The 27987-nt window shown below is 46.6% G+C and overlaps 2 protein-coding genes across 2 annotated transcripts in view; one reads left to right on the forward strand and one right to left on the reverse strand.

Annotated features, from left to right (window-relative positions):
- ddr1 (discoidin domain receptor tyrosine kinase 1) overlaps positions 1–21986 on the forward strand; it is a 32544-nt gene extending 10558 nt beyond the window's left edge. The window contains 20 exon segments of the mRNA XM_029452576.1: positions 200–357; positions 2024–2126; positions 4683–4758; positions 5648–5707; positions 5709–5801; positions 6570–6717; positions 7883–7985; positions 8547–8733; positions 10874–11120; positions 12467–12619; positions 13120–13176; positions 14181–14347; positions 15552–15756; positions 16542–16661; positions 17355–17656; positions 17758–17885; positions 18513–18710; positions 18818–19100; positions 19406–19555; positions 20087–21986. Coding sequence (XP_029308436.1) covers positions 258–357; positions 2024–2126; positions 4683–4758; positions 5648–5707; positions 5709–5801; positions 6570–6717; positions 7883–7985; positions 8547–8733; positions 10874–11120; positions 12467–12619; positions 13120–13176; positions 14181–14347; positions 15552–15756; positions 16542–16661; positions 17355–17656; positions 17758–17885; positions 18513–18710; positions 18818–19100; positions 19406–19555; positions 20087–20227 — 3021 coding nt within the window. The 5' untranslated portion in view covers positions 200–257 and the 3' untranslated portion in view covers positions 20228–21986.
- A 97-nt stretch (positions 21987–22083) lies between these two features.
- LOC115021858 (flotillin-1-like) lies at positions 22084–27759 on the reverse strand. Its single transcript, XM_029452577.1, has 13 exons — positions 27624–27759; positions 26765–26815; positions 26317–26392; positions 26014–26104; positions 25425–25568; positions 25119–25238; positions 24717–24812; positions 24474–24626; positions 24215–24396; positions 24074–24119; positions 23841–23978; positions 23487–23651; positions 22084–23396 (listed from the first exon to the last, which is right to left on the reverse strand). Exons 2-13 carry the CDS (start codon positions 26805–26807, stop codon positions 23367–23369), a joined length of 1284 nt encoding a protein of 427 aa, XP_029308437.1. The 5' UTR covers positions 26808–26815; positions 27624–27759; the 3' UTR covers positions 22084–23366.
- Positions 27760–27987: the final 228 nt, after the last annotated feature.

The following is a 27987-nucleotide window of genomic DNA, read 5'->3' on the forward strand; positions in this document are numbered from 1 at the left end:
AACAAATGACTTCGAGACATGCGACGTGCTTCGTTTGATCGAGGGAGTTGAGTAATGGACGGAGATGGTGAGCTCTGCTGTCTCCTGATGGAGCTGTGCGTGTGCGTGTGTAATGAATGTGGTTGAAGCATTTTCTACGTGCACAGACGAGAATCCTTCGAGTGACTGTAAATCTAAATGTCTCCTTTTTCTGCGACAGGTATGCCTGTGGACATCAGCGCGTCCCCGGACAGGTAACCAGGTGCGTCGCTGCTGTCATGGCCTCGCCGACCCTGCGGCTGTTTCCTGTCGCCGCGGTCGCAGTCCTGGTGGCACTGGTGTCGTCTTCAGGGGACCATGAGTGGCACTTTAACCCAGGTAGGAAATCAAAGACTTGTTTGCCACATTAGAAACATCTTGTTGGCGAATTTCACTCCAATAAACTTGTGATTGCTAATTTTCAAGCCCTTTCCCTCGTCTTCCTCTCCATCGTACGTCCTGCTGCTCCGACATTCTCCTCACATTCTCAGATCAGTAAGGCTCATTCTCCATCCGCTATCAACAGGCTATCCTGTGTCCTCTCCCTGTCTGCCAGCCAGTCGTGTGTAATAGGAGAATGAGATAGATGGGCGCCCGCCCCCCCCCTCCTTCCTCTGGCTCGTCAAGACCGCTAATGCACAGGCAGCTCATGAAAGTGTCAGTCAAAATGTCGGGGAAGGGAGTGCATGAGGGCTTAGTGAGCCAACCAGGTGTAACCAGAGGAGACTGTTAGCAGCGCGCTCGACCTTCGGGCGGCAGCACCTACACTGTGAATGTTGATTATTCTATATTCTAATCTATAAAAGAGAAAACCTTACGTTTGAGAAATCATCTCATGTTTTTTAGTCTTTTCTAAACGACTCAGAAGACGATAGATGATCCTAATTACAGATGGAACAGTCGATTGACAAAAAGTGTATTTGCAACAATTTTGATAATCAGTCAGAAAGATGCGGCGGGCACACGGAGCGAGAGAGGGGGAGAGGTGAGAAGATTGCAGATGGCGGGGTGTCGACTGGCGATGTGTGATGATGATGTAATAAAATGGGCACCTGCTCGCAGGGCGTGGATGAAGTGTGTGTGTGTGTGTTGCACCCGTTGGGGTTTTTAGGGTTTGTCATTCAGCCCAGCATTCCTGTCCGCTGACTCAATGACAGAAACTGAGTTAGACGCCCACCCCACCCCGCCTCTTTCTGTCACCCTCAGCCTCTCCTCCATATCACTGTCAGTACCCCACTTTATCACTACTCCAACCCTCCCTCAGCCTCTCCCCCCCGCCCCCGCCCCTCCACCATCTCCTCCTCATGACTGACTTCAGAGCAGATAGCTGGGTCGTTGGGTAATCCCTGCCCGGGACGGCGCTATCTGGATCATTTGATAAAGCTGCCGCTGGACTGTCGGGGCAGTTATCCGAGACCCGTCTGTGTTCTTCTGTCCGCCCTGGGTTTCTTTCTGTCTTTTGTTCTCTTCCTGCAAATCCCTGAGGAGTGGTAACCGGAACAGGGGCTGTGCAGGATCACTGGAGCCCTCAGGAGGTGGCTTTGTGTGGGACGGAGAGCGAGTAAGACAAACAAAAAGAACCCAGGAAAGGTGTAGCCTCCGAAACAACAGGCCGCAGTACATCACATGACACACTGCGTCTCTAGATGCATTTGAATGACTATGATGTCGTCACTTTAGACGGGGAACAGCGGGCTCACAGGAATAAGTGATGCAAAACATATACAAGTTTTATACAAGCTCATTAGTGCAGACTGTCCCCGAGAGGACGGGAACGATCGACTGCAGAGGGTTTTCTTTCTCCTCCTCTCGGTGTCTCTGTGGGTTGTGAAGCATGAACTCCGGAAGCTTTCCCAGAGATGACATAACAATGTTATGCTCCGTGACCAACGATGGCTGCTGACTCTCTAATGGAAATATCAAGTTTCCCTTGGACATGCACCGTACGGCCGAGACTGTTGCTCATGTGTCTCTCTCCTTCTCTCCCTCAATCTTCCCCCTGCAGGTCAGTGTCGCTACGCCCTCGGGATGGAGGATGGCACCATCCCAGACGCTGACATCACTGCCTCCAGCGCCTGGTCTGACTCCACCGAGGCCAAGCACGGAAGGTGTGTGTGTGTGTGTGTGTGTGTGTGTGTGTGTGTGGGTGGTAGAAAGTTACTAATTCCATTACTCCCACCACAGTAATCAAGTCTCTCCCTGCACTCGCTCTCTTCGACTCTTCCGTCTACCTTCCTTTTTTGCGTTGCGTTGCAGTGTAGGCAGTTGTTGCTGGAGTGGCGACCTTTTCTGCAGGATTTTCCACCGTTGAATCAGGTTTTCAACGAACGGACGTGCACGTGCGTCCACATTCGTACAGCCAGTATGAACGCCCTCTCTCTGACCTGTGATTGGCCAACGTCTCCCATCACAGGCTAGGTTTTTAAAGCCTGAACACGGAGCCAAGAGGAGGTGCAGAAGTCTACTTTCTTTTCCCCGGACCATTTGAATTACAACCTGCTGAAAGATTATTATGGAGTGTTTGACCAATGACGCCAAAAAATGACTATATTTTATTTAAAGGTCATTAGCATTTTTGGATCTGTGCCGTACAGTTATAGATTTTTAGAAATAATACATCCCTCCATTCCTGGCAGCCATTCCTTTTGTTGTCGTGAGATAATGCATTGCAGACTTTTCAAATTAGTTTCCAATAAAACTGCATTACCGTGCAGTGGCATGACTGACGTAAATGATCGTAGACTTGATGTTTACTGTGATGGATTACACAACTCGAGCAAGTTTCAAGAGTTTGCTAATTGGCATTCATGGCATAGAGAAATGAAAGGAAACCAGTGGAACAGTAGTGCAAGTCCATTAGAACTTAACTTTGTGGTTTGTAAAATGATTAGCTGTGATGTAAAGTATATGTTATTGGTAGTAAATATTAGACCTGCAAACAAAAGCACCTTTTTAAATTTGCCTTTAACATTTTCAGTCAGTTCTAGAAAGCTTCCTTTAAAGGAAACAGAACCGCTAACTGAGAAACCTTTATTTGTAAACTCACTGCACTACTTGAGTAAACATTAAGTCAAGAAACCGACAGTAGTTCTACTGGAATAACATATTCTAGGTCAATAACACGTCATTGTGGACTGATGTGTTCGTCCGTTGGCTGACTCTTAAGTCATTTGTCCGAGATCTATTTGATTATGATCGAAGACGATGGTGTGTGTGTAATTATATTACCACCATGTCTGTCTGCCAGGGAGTGCAGATTCATGAGAACCAAGTTAGGGCTGCAACACGCTACAACTGTGTGTGTGTGTGTGTGTGTGTGTGTGTTCATATGTCTCCATTGGTTTGTACGGCCTGGGTCTCTTGGCCGTGTGTGTGTGTGTGTGTGTGTGTGTGTGTGTGTAACATGTGGAAATGATTGTTAGCCCGAGCATTTTTTTTAAGAGACACCTGGGATTTATTGAGAGAAAAGAAGAAAACAAGTGAACGGGGGGGGGGGGGGGGGGATCGCCGCGATGGAGTGCTGAAACCTGCAGAGAAATTAATTTGAAAACAGCGTTTGAGGGGAAGTGTTGAGGGGAAGGGAGGGATGCAGAGCTGGTAGGTATTTCTCTTGTTCAGCACATTGGTTTGAGGGAGGGGAGAAAGGTTTCAGGGAAAAGGAGAATTGCGAGCGAGGAGAGCGAGGGATGAATAGTTGGCTGGGATTTAGGTAGGAAGCAGAAGACGGAGAGAAATAGGAGAAAAATGAGCTACTTGGCAGAACAGTGTGCTGTAATGTTAATCCTGGTGCACCGTGGACTGAACTCTGCCCAGCCACATTCTTCCTCTGTCCCTCCTCATCCTCCACCCTCCATCCCTTTGTGGAGCACTAATGTGTTGATATCATCTTGCGGTTTCCGTCTGCATGATGTCACCCACCGAGGGGACTGATTGAAATACTAGCGCCACTGTCAGTGTGACCGAGTTGATATAGTGATGTGTTTTGGCGGTCTGAGCGGCAGCTTTTATTTTGAGAGAAGCCCCACAGTGGTCAGAGCGTGGTTGTGGCCTGGCGTCTGTTCCGAAGCTCTTCGTACTAATTGATCCGACGTCACAGTCGCACCAAGCCAAGTTTGTGGTCTTCATGAGGCCGATATGTGGTGGCAGTATGGACTCTTCTTCTCAGGCTGGATTCAGGAAGGTCACGCTGTGGGAAAATGTTTTTAGTGCTGCATGTGTGTGGTCAGGAGCCCGAGGAGCTGCGAGTAATGATTGGTCCTGACACCAGATCTTGTTTTGAGGTTTGGAGCCAGTCATTTTCTCTCTTCTCCTTTCATCCCTTTCCTCTCTTCGTGTGTATTTCTGTGCAGTATCTCCGTCTCTCCACTGCCTACTGTGAGCCTTAAGCCTCGGCCAGGTTTCTCTTTTTCAGACAACATTGCCCAATTTATAAGTGAATGTTTGGATGCTGTTGAATCAATATGTGTGTTGGTGGAGGAGGGTCGGACAGTTTGGTATTGAATTCTCAGTTGTACCTCTACGTGCTGCTGGTACTGTGATGTAATCCGTCTGGGTTGGTTTGTATCTCTGAATGTCTGGGTGTGGGACTGGGATTTGGTGAACTTTTCAGTTTTTTATTTGATCATTTTGTTTATCCATCATTAATAAGGCTCTGCTTCTCGCAGGTTGAGTACTGGAGAGGGGGATGGAGCGTGGTGTCCTGCAGGAGCCGTTTTCCCCAGTGCATCAGAATACCTTCAGGTCAGATACTCTCCTTACACTGCTCTTACTTGTGAAGTTAGATTTGTGCACTCAGGGCTCCAAAACATAATATTTAATGTGTTCTTTCTTGGCCTACACCCTTCCACCAAGTTTCATTAAAATTGGGTCGGCAGTTTTCCTTAATCCTGACAAAGAAACAAACCGAACTATGCTCACGGCTATCGGCTAGCTAGCAGCTAGCTTCCAGCTGGTCTGCCCCTGAACTGAACTTTTACTTCACGTTAGTGCATAATCAATGAAGTGAAATATCATTAATATAATTAGTTTAGTGCACTTAAAACAGACTAATCCCCTCTGTACTCTACTCAAAGTGATTCAGTCTGAGTACCTTCTGCTATAAAGCCCATTAGAAGCTCTCACTTCCTGTTTAGCAGTTTGGACCAATGACCAGGCGACAACGTGGATCGTAATACTAGCTTGTGGTTGATTTTAAAGTTGCATATATATTAATTTGAATAGAGTATATTAACAAATTAATTGAGTTGTTACTTAAAATCTGTACGATGATAGTATGCTTTATTAAAATGACCAGAAATATGTTAGCATGCTATACCCACATGTGCGTATTATGCTAACATACTCTGCCACTGGGCTGCACAACTAACACACCCAGCACTACAGATCTATTGTGCCGGCAGGATGGCATAAATAATAAAGGTGCAGAAACTGGAATGTGTCTGGCCAGATTACAACCTACTCTTATAGGGCGCGGGGTTAGCACCATGACAAGCATATTTCCAAAAATGTCAGCAGACTACAATAAATCTACCCATTTTTAGAAGTATTTCCTTCAGCTCATTACTTTATCTGTATCTCCAATGCTTGTCTATATTTTAGTGAGTTTTGTGTGTTTCCCCGTCTCCTGCAGGTCGACCTGCACAAACTTCACTTCCTGGCTCTCGTTGGTACCCAGGGTCGCCATGCAGGACGGGCACGGCCAGGAGTTCGCCCGCAGTTATCGGCTCCACTATTCCCGAGACGGAGTGAAATGGATCACCTGGAAGGACCGCTGGGGCCGAGAAGTAAGCGGGGGGGTCTTTTTGTTTTATTTACAACAGAGCTGGAGCCCACTGTCTCTTTATGTGACCATGTGATCGAGGAACATGCAGTCGAGCTTCTCCATTATTGATCGGAAACAGCTGAATGTCCCGCAGCAGTTAAACACAGAGGGCCATATTATTCATCTGCGTTTCATTTTTTTTAATTCTTTTTTTTGGCAAGTGCAGCAGTCTGTCATTGCGCCAGCTGAACTTTGTCTTGTAACTTTTCTGTTCAGGCAAGTTTTCAACACTTTGCAATGAATGGCTAACCTTGTGCAGATAAAGGCGTCGTACTGTGTTTGGTAAATGTCCAATATTTTCTTTGGTGACAAGTTCTGCACTGTGTTTTGCACCACTACAACATGATAGCATGGGGATTTATTTATATATATATTTTACCTCCAACAGCCAATGTTTCAGGGAAGGAATCCTACTGTTTCTTTCCTCCTTTCAGTTATTATTTCACAACATTGCCAAGTAACAAATACTCAAAGATTATAAGCCAATGTAAATCTTTTGGTGCAGGCTGCTGCTACAAGAAGTGCCAGAGGCTCACCCTCTAACGTCTGTCCTTCTTTACACCTTTTGTGTATTAACATTTTGATTTAAGCTCTCTTTAGATTTAGAGTTTGAAAGACTCGTACTGAATTAAAAGTCTGAGCCCTGAGGCGAGGTTAATTGAACCCCACAGATAACCGGGGAGGCGAGCGACGTACTGTGTAATTGAATATTTGTACCTCACTCCCCTAGGTGGTGTCGGGGAATGAGAACACCTATGATGTTGTGCTGAAAGACCTGGGCCCTGCCATAGTGGCCCGCATGGTGCGCTTCTACCCCCTGGCTGACCGGGTTATGAGTGTTTGCCTCCGGGTGGAGCTCTATGGTTGTGTGTGGAACGGTAAGTGTTTGTGTGGAGGTGAGAGAGAGACATGAAGATATATATATACAAAGATATATATATATATATATATATATATATATATATATATATATATATATATATATATATATATATATATATATATATATATATACAGATGTCTTTCCTTTTTATGGCTACTTGAGTATTCATTTGGTCTTTTATATTCTGAGGCATGCCCCCTCACACCTTGGTAAATCAGATCACATTTCATATGTTAAAGGTGAGTGGGTTCACTATCGTCCCAGAGTTACTGAGATTAGACGGTAAAAGAAGGAGTTGTTCGATGGTAATGTCCCATGCATTGATTTGAGGCATTGCGTCAGATTAACAGCCCCGCTGAGGTTTTCCCAGATAAAAAAAACAAAAAGCCACACGGTGATAAATTGTGTTGGTCTCTGTGTTTCGTGAAGCACAACACTGACTAGCTGAGTATTTATGAGTGGCTCACCTCCTCTCCTGCTCCATCCGCCTCCCTCAGACAGGCTGCCTGTAAATCAGAACTGTCACAGAGCTAAAAGCCTCAGTTCCCGGTCTGTGTCTTCGGGGAGAACATCTTTCTAAGATGTGCTTGATTCACTGCAGCTCAGTTCGTCCACAAACCAGAGATTATTCAGGATTTACAGAATGTCAAGTTTTACGCACACGCTGCCTCTCATCTTCTCCCGTATCGGATATTATGGCGGCACGGTGTCTTTCCACATGAAAGTGCATAATCACAATCGCAGACACTCATTTATGTGCAAAAAGCAGACTGCGCTCGTACTGTAAACCCCATGTGAAGCGTTGTTTATTATGGGTAGCAGAGCAGCGGGCTGTAGGCCGTGTTGCTGACGTCACCTCCTTTCTCAGGGAGCAGGCTGATTAGCTGTATGTTGGAGGGTTGAGTTTCACCGGTTAATGGCGGCTGGGACCGAGCGGGCCGCACCAGTGGACCTCTTCATTTGTTTTACTACTTAAAAGACATCTGTAGCCGTTTGTCCGCAGCAGTGATGGCTGTTTATTGTTGGCTCAGTAAAACGTGTGGCTGCTCATGATGATGATGAAACGCTTCAGACGCTGCATGTGCACATCTGTCTTCTAAAAAGTAAAAGATTTTAACTGAATCGTACTGAATATATGTAAATATCTCTCTGTCACTCAGACGGGTTGAAGGCTTACGCGGCTCCAGTGGGTCACATCATGCACCTCTCCGGCATGCCTGTCTATCTGAACGACTCCACCTACGACGGGAGCACTGAGCAAGGGTAAGATATTCAGCTTATGTATGAGTAAGTATCTCATCTGAATACATTCCCAGAAACTGCTCCTTTTGTTTTGCATTTCGTTTATTCTGCTGTCCGCCTAATCGAAAGGGAATGACATTATGTTTTGGAGTTGCTCGGGGATTTGAGCCGTGTTTCCTGGCCATAATGTTTTGCCGGGGAGCAAAGGAGGGGTAAACTAGAAACTGGTGGGGGTCCACACTTGCACGGGCTGTGCGGGTAATGGGGCTGAAATGTTTTGCTAACGGCTGAGTTAAAACGTTAGATGTAGTCCAGACTTCTTTGTAGCAGATGTGTGTGTGTGTGTGTGTGTGTGTGTGGGGGCTTTTTTGCATATGCATCTATGTATATATGCTTATTTATGCATCTTTGCATGCCAGTACATGATGCATTCGTAAATAGATAGTGACAGGCGGTCCAGCACTATTTCTGCACAGAGCTACATGTTAACCCACACAGTGTTGTTCAGTGTTCCTGTGGTCCACATTCACAGACGAGCATTAAACACTCGCATCAGTAGAAACTGTGTTTGTGTTTGTGCAGGATGCAGTTTGGAGGCCTGGGACAGCTGTGCGACGGCGTCCTGGGAGGAGACGACTTCATGCAAACTAAAGAGCTGAGGGTGTGGCCTGGGTACGACTACCTGGGCTGGAGCCGGGATGCCCTTGGGCAAGGCAGCGTGGATATCGAGTTCCACTTTGAGAAACCGCGAGTCTTCCTCAACATGCAGGTAGGCAGTGAACGTTTGTGTGACGGTGCATGCGTTGTTGTGTGGAAACGAATTTGAGAGGGCTATGCAGGACATTGTTATCCCACAGGAATCTCTGTCTGTGTGACTTAACGATGCACAGGGCGTCTCTGCGGCCTTGTGGGTAAGACGCATACTGTACTCTCTCCACATGTTTCCTGTCTGCACTTAAACAATCAATTATCCAACAAAAGTCAAACTAATCCAAAAACAAAAGTTCACAATGCAAAGTTCCTGGATGCACTTTAGAGCAGATGACCGGAACACCTCGATGCATACATCTGCATATTAAAGAAGTAAAACAGATTTTATAACTTCTTTATGTTTTAAAATTAGATCCCGTTCATGATTCCTGAGTTCCGTGAAGACGAGTATGAAGAGCTGGTTTATAATTAATTACCTCATCATCACAAGAGAAGCGTGTCATCGTGTTTATGGCGGGACATTAGGCTGATGCAGCTGATGAAACTCCTTTGCAATCCCTGCAGCTCCAACCAGTGCGACCGCTCAAACGAACTCCCGACAGAAGAGTTATGCGTCTGCCATCTCGTCAGAAAGCAGCGTTTTGGCTGGAATAGCTCTGCAGCCATTTAATTAGTTTTAATGTGCCATTGTTTATCATGGGACAGTGCGTCAGCGCTCGGCTCTCTGGGTGCCACTGAGTTGCATCAGAGTTTTGTTTGTGCGTCTGTGTGGCTCTTGGGGTTAGTTTGTGGAGCAACAGGGGGGGATGATATGAAGCAACACAGTTTGAGTTATAACCGTGTTGGAATGTGGGTTTGGGTGGGATCTGTCCTATACATGTGCACATTAAACCGCATGAATCCACCAGTCAGACGAGGTTTGGTTTTGACTACGATCCAACACTTCTGAATGTTCTCTGTCAGCTTTCTTTACATATTCATTATTATTCTAGTGTTTCTCAGTTACCTTTTGTTTTTTAAATGGTTCCCAGCGGTATTTCCTGCCTTTTCCCCCGTGGGCTTCCCTCTCTAACCTAAGCTGACACACACCGTTGTGCGGGCCTGGCAAAGCGGATGTGTCCGACACACAGGTCAAATAAATAAAGAGTGGGAACCTGAACCTAACTCAGGCTTGACTTGTCTCTGTACTTCCTTAACCTGCACCTAATCACCGTCCCAAAGGGACCTCTGCTCTCTGACCTGTGTGGTAGTCAAACTGCACTTCCTACAGGACCTTTACCAGCCTCGGGACTCTGCTTTGCCTTTGTAAAGATCCAGTTCTGTCCTCTGGGAATCGATGTAACTTTTCCTTGTAGGCTCATGTGGAAGACGAGGAAACACGATGATCAGAGGGAACTCGTGAATGTAGGTTAGATTTATGATGAAACGAGCGAAACATAACGAATGCAGTGTTCTGCTCTCAAATGAAGCTTTGTGCAGGACATTGGAGCTGTGTTCCCTCAAGGAGTAGAGAATTACTTTACTTTAGTTCTATGGACTTAATAGACCCCCCCCCCCCCCCCCCAACACTTCTACCACCAACATACAATACATACCTCACCCCCCATTTTATCCCCTTCCAGATAGAATCAGTTTCACGTCAACTCAGCATCTGGTGCAGCTGTTGTGTGTGTGTGTGTGTGATGTGTGTGATGTGGATTAGGTTAGAGTGGCGAGCCTTGCAGTAAGTGTGAGGTTAATAGCTAACCTGTCAGAGCAGCCGTCTCCTCCCTACTTTTCTCTCTGTCAGATCTATAGTTTTGACCTCTTGCTCGCTCATTTTGAACGCCCCCCTCCATCGTCCTTCATGTCCCTCTCTCCAGCCACAATGACACCTCCATATATTAGATGAGCTTTTATGGATTCTTCTCTCTTTGGCCTTTCTCTGCTTGTAAAAACAGCCCAGATGCATCATCTGCTCTCCTCCACCGGTCACACACTGCATCCTCTCTGTTCTAACTCTTATCATCTGTAGTCCCGCTCTGTCGTGCCAAAGCAATTACGTTTGAACAAGATGAGAACGTGTCATTAAGTTTGTGTGTTAATTGAATGCCTCCACGAATAATAAAGGTTGTGAGTCAGACGTTTGCAGGACGGACCGGCTAATGCAGGTGTGTAGATAAATAAAGGATGTGTCTTTTCTCGTCTCCCTCCTCCAGGTGCACAGCAACAACCGGCACACTCAGGGCGTGCGAGTCTTCAGTAAAGTGGAGTGTCTCTTTAAGCCCGGCATCCTGCAGCCCTGGTCCCCTGCACTCACTCTGCCTGTGCCCCTCGAGGATCTCAAGGACCCCTCCTCACGACCCATCTCCCTCCCTCTGGGCGGCCGGCCGGCTCAGATCCTCCGCTGTAAATTCTACTTCGCCGACCACTGGCTGCTCATCAGCGAGATATCCTTCCTCTCTGGTAGGAAACATGCGTCGTGTGTGAGATGTGTGTTTGGAGGTCCAGGAGAGATTGTGCTTTGTTTGCTTAGTTGTACTCTGGGTGCAAGTCCAAGCAGCGCTCTTCACCTTCAGAATGAAGATGTTGCTGCGTGACTTTGTTTTACAGTCGAGGACTCTGGCAGGGATTCAACAGGAACATAATGCAGTTGTGCTCGACAGAAAACACAAAGGTGGTTTCGATATCTCCTGACAAAGATTGAGTCCTCCGTCTGATTGGAAGTCAGATAGAGGACTCCTCTGCTGCTCTCCAAATGAGATTGCGGCGACTAATTAAACTGTCGTCCCTACTCACAATCTCTGTCCGTTACAGCGTGACAAGAATCAGCAAAGTGCTCCGTATTCAGGTAGCTGAAAGGAATCGACCCAGCGGTGCTGCGGCACGTGTGGTCGCAGGACTCGTAGCTGTTTCAAGGTCCGCGTGGAAAATATACAGAGTCCTGCTACATAATGCTTTTTACCACCAGGTGAGGCTTCAAACGTCACCCGATGAGTAAATACGTGTTCATGGGATGTTGGAGCGTCTTCCGTCCAACATCTTGTATTTTATAGCTTTAAGGTCAAAGCTGGCAAACTGGAGTCTCCACCACAAGAAGGACCAAATGTCTGCGTCCTAATGAGACGGAGCTCACTCACATTTGGTCCTCTGGTACCAGAGCGTGGTCGATTGACTCCACTGTCAAACTGAGAGTTAGGGAACAATAGCTGGAGTTATTATTAAACACTGCATCTGGTCAGTGGAGGTGGACTGATGCCTCTCAAAGCACCAGTCCACCTCCACACTCTGCAGACTGAGCTACTGCCGCCCTGCGGTTAGTGACCCGGGTCATGTGTGGATTCACAATATTAGAGTTTTGTTCTCATTTTGGAATTAACATATTATTACACCTGCTGTTGTGATGGCAACAAACTTCAGATTGAGTGTAAAAACATGCCGTGCTCCTCTTTAACCGCCAACAGGAAGCTGTTTCTGAGACGTCTCTGTAATTAAGCGTGTAGTGTTGCATGACGACCCTGAACAATCGTAAACCAGACGCCAGACTTTGCATCACGTGTCCAAACGTGTCCTATCAGAGGAAATACTTGATTTTACAGCTTTGATCTGTCGATACGATTTATCGTTTAGGAAAGAGTGTCGCTTTACAATCGTTCTGATAAGAAGTTAAAACATTATGATCTACTGTTTGTCTGGAAACACCACTCTGCAGCCGAGGACGACCGGACGGCGTGTTGTGTTCTATGAAACGTATGAAACATTGTCATTAAATGCCCCCCCCCCCTTCTCCTCCACTTGTCCTCCTTATCCAGAGCCGCTTGAGGAGGATGTCACGGAGACGGATTCACTTCCTTCTCATCTTCCCAAGATTCCTGCCATCAGCTCCTCGGCTCCACCCGTCAACCACACCTCCTCCTCTCCCACCTCCATCCACAGCTCCTCCAACACCACCGCCGGCCCATCTGGTGAGTCCTGCTCCTCTCCTCCCCCCCCCCTCTCTTTCCACCAGCCATTCTTTCTCAGTGGTCTCCCTTTCATCACCCACCATGCTGTCTCTCCCTCATCACCTCTGTGCTCCGTTTCTCTCTCTGTGACGTGTTAGCGTGTCGGCTGTGTGTCTGAGCCCCGTGTCTAAAGCGGCGCCGTGTCGCACCCGCCTCGCTCTTTATCACAAGCTCCTTTTGGCCTCGAGCCAAACATTTGCTGAAACTTAGTCGACGCCGGATGCTCATCTTACACGTGTCGTTGTCTCTAAAGGGCAGGAGAAACCTGGCGTAAAATTAAAGGTTGAATGTTGATTTAAAAGTTTAAATTCTTTTAGTTTTCAGTTTGACTTTTGAAAAGTTGGCGTGGTACTTTCTAGGGACTTTTAATCACCCGTGATTTCCTCTCCTCATCACGCTCTTCTGAGTCTCCAACACATCTCTTCTCACATTCCTCCTCTGTTCATCCCTCGCTCCTCCAGAACCCCCCCCCACCGCCTCCTACACGACGGACACCACCGGTAACTGGACGCTGTCAGGTGAGAGAGCAGGAAACAAAAGAGCGAGCAGATGAACCCGGCTCCATCCGCTCTGGCATCTTAAAACTGTCCCACTGAGTATGAAGTATTACAGAGGAGGGATTACAGGGGCAGGCACCCCCCCCCCCCCCCCGGGGTTTGAAGATATACAGCTGTAGGAAAAACACTAACAGAGCTATAGTACATGATATTTATGTACAATAACAACTTGGCTTCCTGCGGTCTCACAAACGGCATGTTGTTTCGGGGAACTGGCTGCGTTGTACACAGCTAAACAGGAACAGGCTCCTCACGAGGCTGGGAACGCTTTCGTGTGGCGTGTTTGCTGCTTTGTCCTTTTTACTGGCTGCGGCTGAGCGGCTTTGTTTTTGATTTATTTATTACCCGCACGGTGTTGAACTGACTGTGTGAGAGAGAGAGGGTTTGTTTCCTGTTGTGACAATGTGGTGTGTGTAAATCTGAGTGTGTGTGTGCTTGCTTGCAGGTGTATATGTTGTGTGTGTGTGTGTGTGTGTGTGTGTGTATACACACTCACACAAGCATCATATCTGAGATGTTTGCCTGGTTTTTGTTCTTTTTAATTGAGCCATTTGATCCAAACCGTCACTTTCTCTGTTAAAGTTGTGTTAGTTCATCGCTCGCTCAAATGTCACGCTTCTCTCTTTTAAGGGAGAGAAATAACTGCATGATTTAATATTTAACTACAAAGCTGAAGCAAAACAGTGTTCGCATTCTGTTCTCTCAGCAGCGTGCAATGAGAAGCCCTGTGGTATGAGCGGGCGTACACACAATCCCCATCAGATGTTTAATAACCCTGATGAAACAATATATGTGTGTGTGTGTGTGTGTGTGTGTGTGTGAGACCCCGGGGAGTGCGTGACTGCGCTGAAAGAGCGAACACTCGCAGACCGTGCATCAACACTCGGAGTGCACAGTAATCTCTGCACATCAGACCTGCACCAGCAGGTGTTCTAACATTCCCACCTGGATTTTCTCTCCTGTAGATGCAGAATATGGCGGGAACACTCCCAGGGCGGGGCTTCCTGTCGCCAAGGACGACAGCAGTAACACAGCTATCCTGATTGGCTGCCTGGTGGGCATCATCCTTCTGCTGCTGGCTGTGATCGCTGTCATTCTGTGGAGGCAGTACTGGAAAAAGATACTGGGCAAGGTGAGTCCAGACTGACATTTAAAATAGACCACTAAGCTTTATGCAAATGAGCGCCATGACGTCGTCTGGCGACTGTAAGTGAGTTTTGGAGCCAGTGCCAGCTCGGGACAAACTGCATGTTGCTTTCAACGGCTTCTTGACCTGAATCGAGCCTCACTTCCCCCCCGGAGCTCGTACCCGGTGCCAGACAGCGTTGTACAGTGAAAGCGAGGCTCATCTACGCACCGACGGCTGTCATTACATTGTGCAATCAAAATGTGCTTCATAATTATAGCGTCTGTCGTCTACAGCACTTCCTGTTTGGCTGTAAGTGTAACTACAGATTCAGTTCTCCACGTTGTAGCGTAGGTTTTTAAACATGCAGGTGAGGTTAGTTGTTGATGAAATTGCCTGTAGATTGTCTCTGTGTGTGTGTGTGTGTGTGTGTGTGTCCTCCACACAATGTCAGCTGGGAGGGGCTCCAGCCCCCCATGACCTCGTAAAGGATAAGTGGTTACACATAATGGAGGGATGTAACGAGCGGTTCAGGGTTTAGTAGACTCACTTCTGTGTGTGTGTGTGTGTGTGTGTGTGTGTGTGTGTGTGTGTGTGTGTGTGGGTTCCTTTTCTTTTGAACAATGATTGATGGCAGGCTGAGATAACGACTGCAGGTCTGTTGGCAGAGCACCGCTGGATGTGTTGTGGGAATCTTTTCTACATTTACATCAAATTGTTTAAAGATTAGAGTTTGTTTCCACAGTTTGATCACCATCTGCTTTAGGGATTCAAACGATGCAACACACACACACACACACACACACACACTCAGAAGCTTGTTAAAACTAATCTAGTCCAACACAACAGTCCTGCAATGAATCCTACTTAATGAAGGATGTAATGTTCCGTGTTGCCTCTGAAACGTAAACATTGTAACCCTCATGCATGTAGAGTTTATTGCATTGACTGTTACAGAAGTCTGCGTTCGCTAGTGCTTAATAACAGAGTGTGTGCTGCCTGCGTCTTGTGTTTCCTGCAGAGATGCAGCGATTAGTCGATCGGCTAAAGAATAATCACTTTTCATGCAAAACAAAAGGCTAAATAATTCAGAGAGTTCCTGCTTTTCTGTTTCATATCATATTAAAGTGGACTCACGAGATATTTAAAGACCTCACGAGGACTTTGAGAAACTGACAAACAAACAATCCTCTGCCCCCCCCCCCACCAGGCCCAGGGTAGTCTGTCCAGCGATGAGCTGCGGGTTCACCTGTCGGTCCCCTCGGACAACGTGGTCATCAACAACACGCACAGCTACTCGAGCCGCTACCAGCGCATCCACACTTTCCCCGACGACCGCGACCACGACAGAGAGGGAGAAGGAGAGTACCAGGAGCCCAGCGCTCTGCTGCGGCCAAGAGATCACAACAGCCCAGGTACGTTTCCAAACGCAGACATGAGCACACGGTTAGGGAGTGCATTTAAAGACATTTAGGTGAGTAGTGGGACATGCTGATGTGCCGTGCGACACACCACGTGTTGACAGAGATCTATAGGCGAGAACACGCCAGTGGCATGGATGCAGAGCGACATGTGAAACAATGCACCGCTCCATATGTGGTTTGTGCAGACTGCTCCGTCTGCGTGCCTGTGTTCCTGCTTTCGTAGCCTCGGTTTGTTGATCTTATCAATAAGTAAACTCGTCTGTGAAGGGGGAAATGTGGCATATCAAGCAAACAACGATGTTACATTGAGCTTCACCACACAAAGCAAATCCAACCAGGCACCCTGCGAGGAAGAGTGCCTCCAAGAAGATTCACAGCGCAGAGGGGAGCACAAAAGAGCTATTGTTCTGAGGGAAGGGAGGAGACAGAGGAGTAGAGAGGGGGAAAGCATTCCTTCTCTCTGCACCACAGGAGGCCTGCATGCCGTCTTTACGAGGCGCCTGTGTGAGTTTGAAACCACACGAGTAACAGAAACATTATTTCACTCACTGCTTTGAGTTGTGTCAACCTTTTGCCTGTTCTTGCTCATGTGTTCTGTGCTCCGTGTGTCAGTGCAACCCCCCCCCCCCCCCCCCCCCCCCTTGTATTATAATGGTTATGCTAACAGTGTCCTGCTAATGGTTGTTGTTGTGTGTACGCTCCATATCATGGTCCCTGTGTGTGCCCCGCCTCGTCCCGTGCGTGTTTGTGTGTTTGACGTGTATGTGCCCTCTCAGCCTCGCTGTTAAACAACCCGGCCTATCACCTGCTCCTGTCAGATCACAGCAAAGGCTCGAGACCTCTAGTCGTCCCCAGCACCGCTCAGGCTCAGGAAAAGCGCCTCAATGTGCCGCAGGGTAAGAGACGTCCGACTGGGCCAGCACAGTCGGGAGGGGCCCTACCTCTCTACCTACCTTCTGTCTGTCCGCCGCTTTAGATCTGTTGCATGCGTCTCACATCCCTCCTGTTACTCACATAATTCTTCCCTCTCATGTACTCACCACTCAAAGTAACTTTGTTTGTCGGGACGGTTGGATATTTGGGGGATTGAGCAGAATCCCAAAGCTGCTGTACCTGTTAAGGGTTCAGCACACGTGGACGCTGGTCGTGTTGAATGTTAAAGTACTGCAGTATATTGTAATTGTGTTTAAAAGTCAATAGAGCAACACAAGTCTTACTCATGCAGCACAAACGGTTGAGTTATATAATAACGAGCAGCAGCTATAGTAATAATGGGCTCTACAGACCTCCAGCTTATGTGTTGTGGCCAAACTCTTATTGTGTTCAGACTTTAACTCTGATCCTTTTGATTTAATCGGGTTTTTTCAGTGTTAAGCTTCTGTTTCCTGCACAGAACATTCAGTGTTTAAAAGTTTTCTGTTGTTGTTGTTGTCTCATAAAATCCCCCCAGATCCAAACGATCCCTTTAAGAGTTGTGCTCGCATGTTCTCTCACAGACCGTCTCAAAGCAAAACTAAGTTGTTTTTAATCACACAGTTCTCCTAATCTCCATTTCATCCACCCTGTCTGTCTCTCCCTCCACCCTTCAGCCTGTGGTTTGGACATGGACATGGAGAAGGGTTTCCCCCCGGCTCAGGAGGAGCCTCCTCCCTACCCCGGCTCCCCTCCTTACCCCTCCCTGTCTCCCCCCGTGTCTCCTCCGCTGCCTCCCAGCGTTCCTCATTACGCTGAGGCAGACATCGTGAGCCTGCAGGGTGTCAGCGGTAACAACACCTACGCCGTGCCCGCCTTGGCCTCCTCCAGCCCCGGGGCAGACGCCACCCCGCTGCCGGAGCTGCCGCGCCAGTTTCTCATCTTCAAGGAGAAGCTGGGAGAAGGACAGTTCGGAGAGGTGAGGCATTCAGCTGAGAACAGTGTGTGTGTGTGTGTGTGTGTGTGGTGTGTGGGTGGAGGGTGAAGGTGCTTCAACAATGTCTGTTTCTTTGGTGAAAGGTGCACCTGTGTGAAATCGAGAACCCTCAGGACCTTCCCAACCTGGAGTTCCCCTTCAATGTGAGAAAAGGTCGCCCTCTGCTGGTAGCAGTGAAGATCCTGCGCCCGGACGCCTCCAAGAATGCCAGGTCTGTAGCATCGAACACGGCTTCAGTGTTTCTCCTTTTCTGCTCTTTGTATATGTTCTCTGAAGTGTGCGTGTTCCCACTGCCCGGTGATATCGGGGTGTATTCAGAGGCGTATAGCAGACAGGAGGCAGGACGTCTGATAGACTTCCTTGAGAAGAGATTGGATTAAGAACTCTTAGAGGGCAGAGCCTTCACAAACTATATTAACTTGTATCTAATGTGTTGTTTCATCGACATGTTGAAGCATAGCAGAGATTTCTTCAGCCTGTCGAATACAAGTCCAGTATTTTCTCACATTTTATCCCCGGCTCTGTCCAACAGATCCTGCAGAGTAAGTAAATAAATCTGCTCTTCTGTGGTTTGAGACGTTTGACTCTTCTCACCTGCTGCTTGTTTACTTTGGATCTCTGCCCTTTCTTTGCGCTGTGCTCATAAAGCTTTTATCTCGTGTGAGCTTATAAAGCAGGTTATTACTGTACGGGAAGTCCGTGGGAGACAAACATATCAACCTGCAAAACAATCGAGGATGTCGGCAGCCCCCCCGAGTTGCAGGGTGTTGATTCAGTTTGACTCTTCATCCTTCCTGTGTGATTCCTCTTTCTGATGCATCTTCACTCGCCCTGGTAGGAACGACTTCCTGAAAGAGGTGAAGATCCTGTCTCGCCTGAAGGACCCGAACATCATCCGTCTGCTGGGAGTGTGTGTGAGCAGCGACCCCCTCTGTATGGTCACGGAGTACATGGAGTGTGGAGATCTGAACCAGTATCTGTCCCACCGAGTGCTTCTGGACAAAACGGGGCCGACACACAATACTCCGACCATCAGGTAAACCAGAACTATGCACACGCACGTCGAGCATGCACGCACATATGAATAAACAGTTCAATTTAACAAATGCACTTCTGTTCTGTTCTGGGTCTGAAATAATTCAGTGTCCCCCCCCCCAGTTACCCGGCCCTCATCTCCATGGCCAGTCAGATTGCGTCAGGAATGAAGTTCCTCTCCTCCCTGAACTTTGTGCACCGGGATCTGGCCACGCGAAACTGCCTGGTCGGGGGTGAGAAGGGTGAGAGCGACGATGATCGGGGCGGTGAGCGGCACATCAAGATAGCCGACTTTGGCATGAGCAGGAACTTGTACTCTGGAGACTACTACAGGATCCAGGGCAGAGCGGTGCTGCCCATACGCTGGATGGCCTGGGAGTGTATACTCATGGTGAGAGGGGCGTGTGCGTGTGCGTGTGTGTGTGTGTGTGTGTGTGTGTGTGTGTGTGTGTGTGATGCAGGTCATAGTGTCGATGATAAGAGTGTCTGTAACTGTTGTACCAGGATGGGTTAAATGCAGAGTCTGCACTTCACTTTCGGGTTCACTGAGACGTGAAATATGTTTAACCCCTTCTGTTCTTTTAAAAACTAAAATCTAAATGTATGTAGTAAGCGTCTCGTCCCTCAGCATCCGTTAGTGTTCTGTGATAAACAGGTAATAGTGTTGATGCTGATGAAACCACTGGTTGCTCTCAGGGGAAGTTCACCACGGCCAGCGACGTGTGGGCGTTCGGAGTCACTCTGTGGGAGATGCTGAGCGTCTGTCAGGAGCAGCCGTACTCCAACCTCACAGACGAGCAAGTCATCGACAACGCCGGGGAGTTCTTCAGAGACCAGGGCAGACAGGTAACCGTCTCACAGCAGCCGCCCTCTGGTCTGAGCTTTGTTTCTCAGTTTCTCATAGTTTTCACACCAGAACGATAAATTCAGACTCTTTCAATATAAACTCCTCACACCATCGTTCCACGTCCCTGAACCCATCGGGCTCCTCGTGTGTGCAGGGTCGTGATATCTGGCGCCCTCTAGTGGGCGGTCTTTGGACACTTTGTGTTCGTCGGTCTGAACATTTAGTAACACACTGTTTGTCTCCTGCAGATAACTCAATTAAAGAGAGAAGTTATCTGCAGGAGACAAACTGTCTGACCAACAAGAAGAGTTCTAATAAATATGATGTGCTGCCATTAACCATAAACTATAGTCTCTTTGTGCATGCTGCTAATACTGCACGATAGTTTTTTATAGTGTCTTTGTTGCTGCCGTATGTTTCTTGTTTTTGTTGTTGCACCAGCTCTGGGGACAATAAAGCTTTATTGAAATGAATTAATTTGGCTCTCACTAATCCACTGGTCCCCTCTTCCACCACTCTCTCTCTTGCAGGTGTATCTGAGCAGACCGGCTGTGTGTCCTCAGGGTCTCTACGAGCTCATGTTGAGCTGCTGGAGCAGAGACTGCAAACTCCGCCCGTCCTTCATCGACATCCACTCCTTTCTCACCGAGGACGCCATGAACATGGTGTAGAGAGAGAAACTACAGAGGGGTCTGGTTTATGCCTCCTCGCTACAATGGGAAGGTGTGGTGGAGGTGCTGCTGCTGCACGGCAGATGAGAAGGGGAAGGGGGGGGGGAGTGGGTTGCTCGCTTTTATACTTTTCTTTGGGTGGATGGGGCTGAGAAGCCGCTGGTTCGGTTTATTTCCACATCAGACCCCGAAGCCCAAATGCAAAACTAACCCCAGCTTTAGAAACGATGTGAGCTACATTTCACGGGTGGTGGGTGCAGTCTGCTTAGGGACTTCTTTCTCTCTTCTCAGAGACTTTAACATGTGAGGAGGGTTTGTGTGACTAAATGACACAAAACTACGACCATAGCAAGCTAGTATATGAACAATCGTTCAGTTTCATGACCTTTATTTACCGTCTACATGCAGGGTAACTAAATGTGCACGTGACACACAAACGTCCCACGAACAGAACACCGATCATGAAGGTGCATGCACAGGGATCGTCTTAGTATCTGTAGTATGTACTGTGAGATCACGCCATTGTTTTCAGGCCATCTGAAGATGATTATCTATGAAAAGGTTCAGACGTGGCTGAAGAGATGAGATCTCATCGTGTTTGTTGAGCCTGCAACAATCCTCCATCCCAACAGAAGTGACGCACGTCCTCAGCTGTGTGAACGGATGACAGCAGCAGCCCCCGTTCTACAAAGTGATTACGTCACATTGTAGTCAAAACGTCCCAGCGAGGAGAACTGTATCCCTGGGGCCAGAAGAGGAGGGTCTGCTGCTGCCGATGACAAATTAAAAATGTTTTTTCCAAGCAGAGAGAGAGACGATCCTGCCAGCCGGGCAGCGGGCGGGACATCTTCAAATGCGCCTGCTCAGGTGTTTTTTGGCAATTTGTTTTGTATCTGGCTGCGACCCAGACACAAAGGATAGATTTAAAATTCCACAACCAGCTGCACTTTAAATCCTACATGCATATCCCTGGCCGCGATGAAACTCTTCTCTCCGAGGGGGCCTGATGATTCCAGTCCGTGTGGATTCTAATGCATCTCACCCGCAGTGATTTCTCCAAGGGAGATTAAAATTCAGGACGGTCTGTCTTGTTAAATCCTCCCCCCTACAAGGCATCGCCAAACCACGAGATGTAAAATATTATTTAATAAGAAAGAAAATGGAATGGCACCAACGATTCATCTCATTTTAAAATGTATGACCTTTTTGTTTACTCATCGAATAATCAATCTTTGCTCAACCAAATGCATTTCTGCGCTCGCAGTTACCGTTCTGCTCAAACGGGGACGTCTGATCGTCGTGTGAATGTCGACATCGACCTCTGCGTTGTCCCGTGTTCGTACATTAAGCTGCGGTAGAATCAGCGCTCTCTACCTGACTGATTGTGACGCACTGTAACGCAGTCCCTCCAGTAACCGTGTTTACTGATTGTGAATGGTTGTGCCATTTGAGTCATTTTTGATACACTGTAGTTCAACTAAACCCATATTTTTATATATTCTGTACGTACGTAGACACTCCTTGATGTCTAATTTTGTCCTTGTTGTGTCTTCGAGGTTGAGCATAATAGTATGTACATATTTTAAGGACAGAATTGTAATTTCCTTTTACTAATATATGGAAAGCTCTTTGTTACATTTGGGGTCTTCTGTATCTGTAGAATGCTTGCTGCATTGATGCCATTGTATTTCATCCTTGTCTATTTTTGTAGATGTTTTAATAAAGTTAACCTTTTCAAATAAATCAAGATGTGCTCGAGGGACTAACGATTATTTATTATCCTTTTTCGTAATTTCCCAAAAACCAAATGTTGGTTTTAAGCAGACATTCAAAGATCACAGACGAGGACACGCAGACGTGATTAAATCCATAGTTTATTGTGTCTACATTATCGTTAGAACATTTCACTACATAAATCTGGAATATTAGACTTTTATACAACTTGAAAGCTATGTAAGACAGACATGCGAAGACACGTTAGGAAAGTAGAAGATTAGTCACAGGAACAAACGAGTAGACTGATTTGGCTTTCATCTACAGCCGTCACTACTGACGACCGATGGCGTAGGATCAGTTGGACACGAGGAACAATTCCCTGATGGAAAGGTGTAATAGGCTTACGTAAAGAAGTTTAAACCAGGCACTTGGCGGTAACAAAATGCATATGGCTCGGCAGCTGGAAAAACTTTTAACTGTTAGAAAAGATTCTGTAAAAAAAAAAAAAAAGCTCAGATGAAATGTTCTTCAACACGGAAGAGCCAAAACATCTGTCGCTCTATAATACTCACATTATCATGGAAATCACTACACCAAACAAACGCCACTAAATCATACCATGTCCTGAATGTTAGTTCAAACTCGAGACAGCAAGCACATGAAAGCAGCAGCGGGTTAGTGATGAGCCGCTCCAGAACACGCTGTGTTTTCCAACCACAACATACTTTCTATTCTTTCAACAGGAAACCTCCTTCAGCTCGACACCGTGCACCACTTCCTTTCCTTTCCTTCTGAAAACACAAACAAATCCTTCCACCGATATGATTTGGGGCCCAGTAACGGTCCGTCACTACAAAGCGACATGTGGAGTAAACTAACACCCCGACTGTCTTCCACTTCTATAGCACTACAGCAGTGACACACACACACACACACACACACAACTATGAGGTGATGCTGTGATGGAGAGCTCAGCACCTTTTCGTACACTGAAAGGCACAGAAAAGCTACAGCCAAATATACTTTCTACATTAAAAGTTAAATAATAAATGACAGTTGGTTGACCTATAGTACAGACACAATGAGGCTGCTTTAGAGTTTAAACAAAATGAAAACGTGCATACTTATGGGCAAGTATAAAACAGCGATTCCTACTTGGAGGCTTTTGTCTCCTGGTAAAGTAGCTTCTTTAAAGCCGCTTCTGCTTCTCGCAGCAGATCAAGGACATGCAAAGAAACCACATAACGGCAGATAAAAGATCTTCTTCAGATGAAGGAGGAACTGGAAAATAGAGAAACAGAAGTGAAACGTGCATGCACACAGACTGGACAAGACTACGGTGCTGCAGAGTCGTTACAGTGGTTATAGGCACAAGGAGGAGACGTGGAGCTCCTAGTCTGAATATTGGTGACGCCTCTTCTTCTTAATGCACACGGCCAGCGGGGGCAATAACCTGCGAGGTTGGAGGAGAGAAACGAGATGATTACCTGCAGCAGTCGTTATGTTTTACATCTGTCTCTCTCACACACGTAGTCCAGCTTACCTGGGAGATATGGACTCCGGTGAGTTTCTCCACAGCGGCCGGCAGCCTGGTCATGATATCCATCACCTCTCCCGTGAGTTTGGCTGCTCCCACCTCTGCACCGCCACTGGACACCATCGTGATCTTCTGAGCCTCCGACAGTGGCTTGCTGATGGCCTCTGCAATCTGCAGGACAAGAAAGAAAAGATGTGAATGAATTATGTGGAGCAAAGCAGAGCCGCCATGATGACGACAGCAAGTGGAGCAAACGAGCTGAATGTGGATTAATCCCCTGAAACTCATTTAGAGTAAACTAAACGTCAGCTCTTCTGTGAGGCCAACGTTTCCTCACACAGCTGTAACATTCAGACTGACCAGTGGCAGTTTCTCCAGCAGCATGTCCACCATGGCTCCATCTTTGTACTGCTCGAAGGCCTCCGCTTTCTTGGCCATCTGCTCCGCCTCCGCACGGCCCTTCGCCCCCACGGCAAAAGCCTCGGCCTCACCCTTCATCTACGTGCACGCACAGACATAAAGGTACAGAGTTAAGATTACAACAGGAAGAGTGGTAAAAAAAAAAAAAAAAGGAAACATCTGTCGGGACTCACTCTGATGGACTCGGCCTCTGCCTCCGCCTCCATGATGAGCTGCAGGCTGCCAGGAGTGAAGAGACATTGCAAATTGTTTAAGTGTCTGACGTGATTTCATCTTTAATGTCTTGGTGCCGTTTGTGTGTCGGGTGCACTCACCGGTGAGCCTCAGCCAGCCTCTCCAGGCGGTACTTCTCTGCCTCTGCAGGCTTCCTGACTTTGGCCTCCAGCTCCTTCTCCTTGCGGGTGATCTCCTGCTCCTGCAGCGTAATCTGCTGTGTCCGCTCCACCACCTGAATCTGCATCTTCTCCTCCTCAATGCGCTGCTTGGTCTTGGCCACCTGACGAGAGAAGCAGAGGAAATTGAAAACCCGACACCTTAAAACTTAAAGCATGAACTTCAGAACATGAACTGTACCTGGAGCTGATAGGCCATTTCTGACTCCGCCTTCTTGGTGTTGACCTCAACATCATACACTGCCTTCTTCAGCTCGTAGTCTCTCTGGGCTTTTGCCATCTCAATCTCATTCTTGTACTGAGCCGAAACCTTCTCCTGCATCGCGTGCGCCTCCTGTATAGAGAATGTAGCAGAACATCTTTCAGATTGTTGATATGAGCACATCAACGGAATGACAGGGATGAAGAAAGAAGATGATTTTACCCTCATCACAGAATCTCGTTTGTACTGAGCCTCTCCGATCCTGGCATCCTTCTGCACCTGGGCTGTTCTCGCTTTACCCAGAGAGTGAAGGTAGTCCTGAGAGAGAGAGAGAGAGACGGGGGGGGGGGTCAATTATGAGACAACACAGCTCGAGCAGTAAAAAGGAAGGTAGAGCATAAAGCAAATAGGAGAGATGGAGTGGTCACCACTGAAGCACTTAGACTTAATTCATTCTACAGTTGGTGTCTGTTGAGAGACTAAAAGCTTTTATATGAAAAACCTTTCAGGCTCACAGCGACACTTCAGATTCCTGCTGCTCCAGTAATTAGCGTTTGGTCTTTTGATAATCTGATTTTTGTCAACAGCATTGGCAGGAAATGAACCCAAACAGACATAAAGTACCTGATCATCGTGAACGTCTTTGAGCGTGTAGCTGACTACACCAATGCCCATGTTGCACAGGTCAGAGGAGGCCACCTTAAACACCTGCTCGGAGAACTTCTTACGATCCTGGTAGATCTCCTGCGCGCACACACACACACACACACACACACACACACACACACACACACACACACACACACAGTTGTATACGGGCATTCACTTAGTGGTTACAGTAGTGATGAGTCATAGACATAGAGCCTCTGAACAATCTTTGATGGACGGAGATTGTCAAGCAAATCCGTTTTACAACGTTAATGCACCGACCTCCACAGTCAAATGGGCGATGATGGCTCTCTGGTGTCCCTCCAGTGTTTCTAGAGCAATCTGGGAAATCTCAGCTTCAGACTTGCCCATAAACATTTGGCAGGCGGTGGCCAACATCTCTTTGTTCTGGCCCTGGATCTTCACCTGAGAGAAAGGAACAGAGAACGTGAGAGAAGCGAGTAGCTGCTTGGACTTAAAGTAAACTTTTCTAAAACGGCAAATATTTCGAATTATCAGATTTTTAATGAACTTCCTTTCCCTTGTTCACCGACAGTAAATAACCTTCAAGATGAATTGAATGTGCATGCGGTGGGTTTATGTATAGTACCGATATATAGGACATATGCGCTGCTCCATTAATTTGCATGTGTTTCTGTATTTTTTATGTAATTAGAATCTTTCTTTGTAGAGCACCTTTCATACAAGAATTGCAGCCCAAAGTGCGTCACAGCAGAAACATAACAATTAGTACAAGATTAGACCGAGCATTTACAGTACAATAATCACAGTGTTGATGTAAATGAGTGTGAAATAGCCTTTAAAGTGGCAAAGAGTAGCAGCATTACATTTAATAAAAGCCTCATCAAACCTGTGCAATGCCAGTGACAGAGATAGGGACGCCATGGCGGGTGTAGACTTTGTCACTCTTCACATTTAGAGTCAGGGTGTTGAGAGCGATTCTGAGGAGACAGGCCATAACATACAAGGAAGGGTAAGCTATTATAACAAAGAGCAAGAATGAAACGTCAGCAAAAAAGAGACAGAGCAAAGTAAGTCAATTATCAGCCACAAAAACCACTTCTCCAAGCAACCCAGTAATGGATACGGCATAGAGAGAGTCAGGCAGCGATGTTGTAATTAAAAGAGAAATATAAATTGATAATAGGATCACCTCTGGATCTTCTGAATACATGGGAGGACAAACACTCTTCCTCCAGCAATCATTAGAGGAGGAGAACGGAAAAAGCCTGGAGGGAGAGAAGGGAGAACACATAATATAAACAGTACTTCAGTAATAAACAACTAGTTACTGACAGATTAACTGGTTCACAGTTCAACTTGCAACCCTGTACGAATAATTATATGTATTACTGACAGCTTGTTATATGCTACAGGAAGCAGGACAATGCCAATCTGACTCAATATCAAACATGTGATGATTAAATCACATGACACAACTGATCCACTGTTTTATTACAGGATTATTATAACACATTACATAGCACAGTGACCTTCTGGATATTGCATCTTTATGGAGGCTTAAGTGTTTCAGTGCCCTTTCTAAACATCCTGTGGGATTGTGAGAGGTAATCATGAGACGTAGGCGAATTAAGTCTTACCAGACACCACCATGGCTTCATTGGGTCCACATGTGTAAAACATCTTGATTCCTGAAACAACATTAAATCAAGATCTTGTCAAAGTATGGACATTACTACAGGTAGTTTAGAAAAAGACAGCATCATGTTGTTTTTGGATATCTCTTTGTTGTAAAAAAAAATGGTAAAATTGGAAGCTAGAAAGAGTACCAAAATATATTTATATGTTTGTATTGTAGAAATCATGCAGCATCACTGCTCCATAAACAATATCATAGTTGTATGACAGATCAAAATGTATGTGTTGAACCTTTAAATGACATGACATAATGACTGATACTAACATTTATACATGTGTTAATATTTAAGTATCATGATCTCGACGGTTTGTTATTAGGTTGATGGATTGTTTTGCGTGTAAATACAGTCAAGAGTATGGTACTAACTCACACAGGATACAACTGACACATGTCTATGCCACTCATTCAAGCCAAACCCTCAATTAACTAAGCTAGCGTCCAAATTTTCCACAACCAGACTGCTCCTCCCCTCCTTACGACGGGTGGGTTTACCGATAACCGATAACCTCTTCTCGTTAACGACCAATGTGTTGTCGGATATTACTAGTTACTACAAAATCACATCGGTGCTCCAAGAATAACGTCAGACATGCAGTATATTAAACGTAAAACCGAATAACAGTCTGCACAGAAAGCTGGCTCGCATGCTAGCGTTAGCTAACATTAGCCAATAAAAATACTGGCGGATCGGGGCCGATAACGTCACTACGCCAGTTGGGAAAACATCGTTAAGCTATACCAGCGTTATTAACTACAGCTACAACGATGTGAAATACAACAGTTCGGTCCGTTTAACTTACCGATATCCGGTTAATACAAAAAGAAATCCTTTTTTATCATATATCGAGGTCAGTTTGCAGTTGTTACGGTCAGCAAGTAGGTCGTTTACCGTCAACTGGAATTGTAAAAATGTCTGTTAGAAGAGGGGGAAGTGTGGCGTGACCACGCCCATCTGCGCCACGCTGATGACGTCGTCTGTCGCCGTCTAGTGGTCGACACCGGAACTGCACCTCCACTGCGCTTGCTGCATCATCCATGTGAACCTATAAAATGTGCATTATGTAAAATAAAATTCCTCTGATGTTGTTCGTGTAAATAATACAGCCATAAAATTGTATCTATTAATATTATTTTCCTTTGTCTCAGAGTTAAATATTTTAACCA

Source organism: Cottoperca gobio, chromosome 16 (assembly GCF_900634415.1).
Source record: "Cottoperca gobio chromosome 16, fCotGob3.1, whole genome shotgun sequence".
In the NCBI taxonomy this organism is placed as follows: Eukaryota; Metazoa; Chordata; class Actinopteri; order Perciformes; family Bovichtidae; genus Cottoperca; species Cottoperca gobio.